General features: G+C 41.8%; 1 protein-coding gene across 1 annotated transcript in view; it reads right to left on the bottom strand.

Moving 5' to 3' along the window:
* The window catches only part of LOC117643925, a 19,659-nt gene extending 17,200 nt beyond the window's left edge, over positions 1-2,459 (bottom strand). The window contains exons 1-2 of the mRNA XM_034383112.1: positions 2,420-2,459; positions 191-407 (exon numbers count right to left, since the gene is read on the bottom strand). Of these exons, the coding sequence (XP_034239003.1) occupies positions 191-407; positions 2,420-2,459 (257 nt within the window). The remainder of the gene's footprint in view (positions 1-190; positions 408-2,419) is intronic.
* Positions 2,460-2,954: the final 495 nt, after the last annotated feature.

Here is a 2,954-nt window from a genome sequence, read left to right on the forward strand (position 1 = left end):
TAAAAATTGGGTTTTTTGCATACAGGAAAAGTCATCATGATTTTTGACTAGAGTAATTGCTTCATCAAGGGTGTTTTCTTCAGAAGCAATCCTGTCTCAAAGAAACGCAACTAAGATTGGCTTAGCAAGAAGAAGCTAGCGCTCTTTGTACTGTTTAAAGGTACTCCCATGAAAAGGTTCCTCAATTTACCATTCTTTGGCAACAAATTCTTTAAATTCTGGAGGGCTGAAAGCCCCAGCTAAAATGTCTACAGGGAAGCCACCCTTTAATACAAGGTTGCGAACTCTCTCAGAGGTGTGCATAAGTCCGATGCCCCTGCCTTCTTCTTGAGCTTTTTCTCGTATAGGAACCACGTAGTGCTTTTGTACGGTAGGCTTTGAGTGATTCAAACCACTTCCGACTAAACCTACAAGGTAGGTGTACGCCAGACCGTGTATTGTCGTAACAGGCTTCGCGATGCTGCGCCAGTTTCGACCATCAACGCCTGGCGTATGCACCTACCTTGGCCTGCGGCGCTAACCTGCCTTCGGCAGGCTGCTTTCCTAGACAGGCCGTAGAAACGGGCGTGAGCCCCTCAAAATATAGCATTTGGTCATCAAAATCTACACCAATGACGCAGCGAGTACCAATGGTTAAGATAGATTGAAATAGAAAGCTGAATTTCGACGTGTGGCGAGCCAAGGCAAAATCTCAGCCAGATCGGCCCAGCCGTTCAGGGGGAATAGTGTACACTCACAGACGGACAGGCAGACAGACAAAACTTTTCAACCCCACTGGAGTAACAGGCTTCGCTGTCGCTCATCCAAAAATTGTGAGTGTAGGCAGACGGCAAACAAAGCTTGAACAGCTTGGTGCCGTACTTGTGAGCTCTGATAGGCAGGTACTGTCTTAAGGGTACTCGTCCCCTGAACGCAACATTAGATTCGTCAATGACACAGGTTTCGACCCAATTCAATGGCCCCTTGGAACTTGTTGTTGATGAGACACCAACGAAGATACACTGTTAGAAATTTTGTCGTAATTTAACGACAAATTTGTCGCTAATTTTTTTCTAACACGAGTTGTTTATAAACGACATGATTTGTTTAAAAAAAACTAGTCGAAACCCAAAAAAGTTGTTTGTGAACAAAAATTTTTGTTTGGGAACAATAAATGATTAACAATTTATCATGAAAAAAAAAGCTCGTTTAAAAACGAGATCCCTGTTTTAAAATGACAAACTCGTTCACTAACGACAGAACTGAGCAGATCAAAAATTACATAAAAAAAAATTTTAGTTCACTAAAAAAAACAAAAATTATTCCTTTAAAAAAGAATCTGAAATCTGCTTAAACATGTTCCCGGTACTCCACTGTCCATGCCCAGTTGCTTTGCCCCGAGTTAAATTGTTTGCCTACCGCTGACTGCGCACTGCTTGAAGCCAACTGACCTGCTATGTCGCTGGTGAAGAGCTTGCTGCTGCACTATGGAAGAGTGCATCCTGCCTTAGCTGAGCACGTTCTGTTTTGCTTTCTGCATGATGTCTCCACAAGATGCCTTCACTCTCATGCTTTGATTGTAAGAGCTCTGCTTAAAAAAATAGAACTTAAAAGCACTCAGTGGCTTGGTCAAGTGTGAGAACTAAATCTTTAACCTATTTTGCACGTTTGTCTCTTGTCACGTTCAGGAGACAACGAAATACACTGCACTTCGAATTTTGTTTGATGGCTAGGCCACTGGGAAACTTCACAACATTCCATCAAGTTCTTTGTGGCAACACCAAAAAAAAACGTCCCGCGGGCGTGGAAACGCATGATAGGGCCAAAGGTAATCCAGGGGGAGTGAAACAGTCCTATACCCCTCACAATTTAGCAAAACTTGGGGTGAAAACTTTAAAATTTGAGACGACAACGGTCACCAAAACAAACACACGCACACCGACCACCGTATATAAAAAATTCGACATGAGAGTAAATATGAAAAATTGGGGTGCTCCCCTCTTCTACTTTCACTTTCATTTGTCAACTTGTTGTTTCTCATATTTACTCTCATGTCAAATTTTTCATATACGGTGGTCGGTGTGCGTGTTTTTTTTTGGGTGACCGTTGTCGTCTCAAATTTAATGTTTTCACCCCAAGTTTTGCAAAATTTGTGAGGGGATATGGACTGTTTCACTCCCCATGGATTACCTTTGGCCCTATCATGCGTTTCCACGCCCGCGGGACTTTTTTTTGGTGTTGCCACAAAGAACTTGATGGAATGTTGTGAAGTTTCCCAGTGGCCTAGCCATAAACACTAACTTCGAAGTGCAGTGTATTTCGTTGTCTCCTGAACGTGACAAGAGACAAACGTGCAAGAATAGGTTAAAGATTTAGTTCTCACACTTGACCAAGCCACTGAGTGCTTTTAAGTTCTATTTTTATTAAGGAGAGCTCTTACAATCAAGGCAGTGCAGAGTGAAGGCATCTTGTGGAGACATCATGCAGAAAGAAAAACAGAACATGCTCAGCTAAGGCAGGATGCACTCTTCCATAGTGCAGCAGCAAGCTCTTCATCAGCGACATAGCAGGTCAGGTGGCTTCAAGCAGTGCGCAGTCAGCGGTAGGCAAACAATTTAACTGGGGTCAAAGCAACTGGGCATGGACAGTGGAGTCCCGGGGAACATAAGCAGTTTTCAGATTCTTTTTTAAAGGAAAAATTTTTTTTTTTTTTTGAGTGAACTAAAATTTTTTTCATGTAATTTTTGATCTGCTCAGTTCTGTCGTTAGTGAATGATTTGTCATTTTAAAACAGGGATCTCGTTTTGAACGACTAAATAGCTGTTTTTTCTGAAACGGTAGAAATTGTTTTGGAACGATGTTTTAGTCGTTTTAATTTTGAATGAATTTGTTGTTTGGGTACGACTAAGTTGTTGCAACTTTTGTCGTAATTCAACAATCTTTTCTAACAGTGTATGTTTCCCAGTTGGGCGCTT

Source organism: Thrips palmi, unplaced genomic scaffold, assembly GCF_012932325.1.
Source record: "Thrips palmi isolate BJ-2018 unplaced genomic scaffold, TpBJ-2018v1 HiC_scaffold_17, whole genome shotgun sequence".
NCBI lineage: Eukaryota > Metazoa > Arthropoda > Insecta > Thysanoptera > Thripidae > Thrips > Thrips palmi.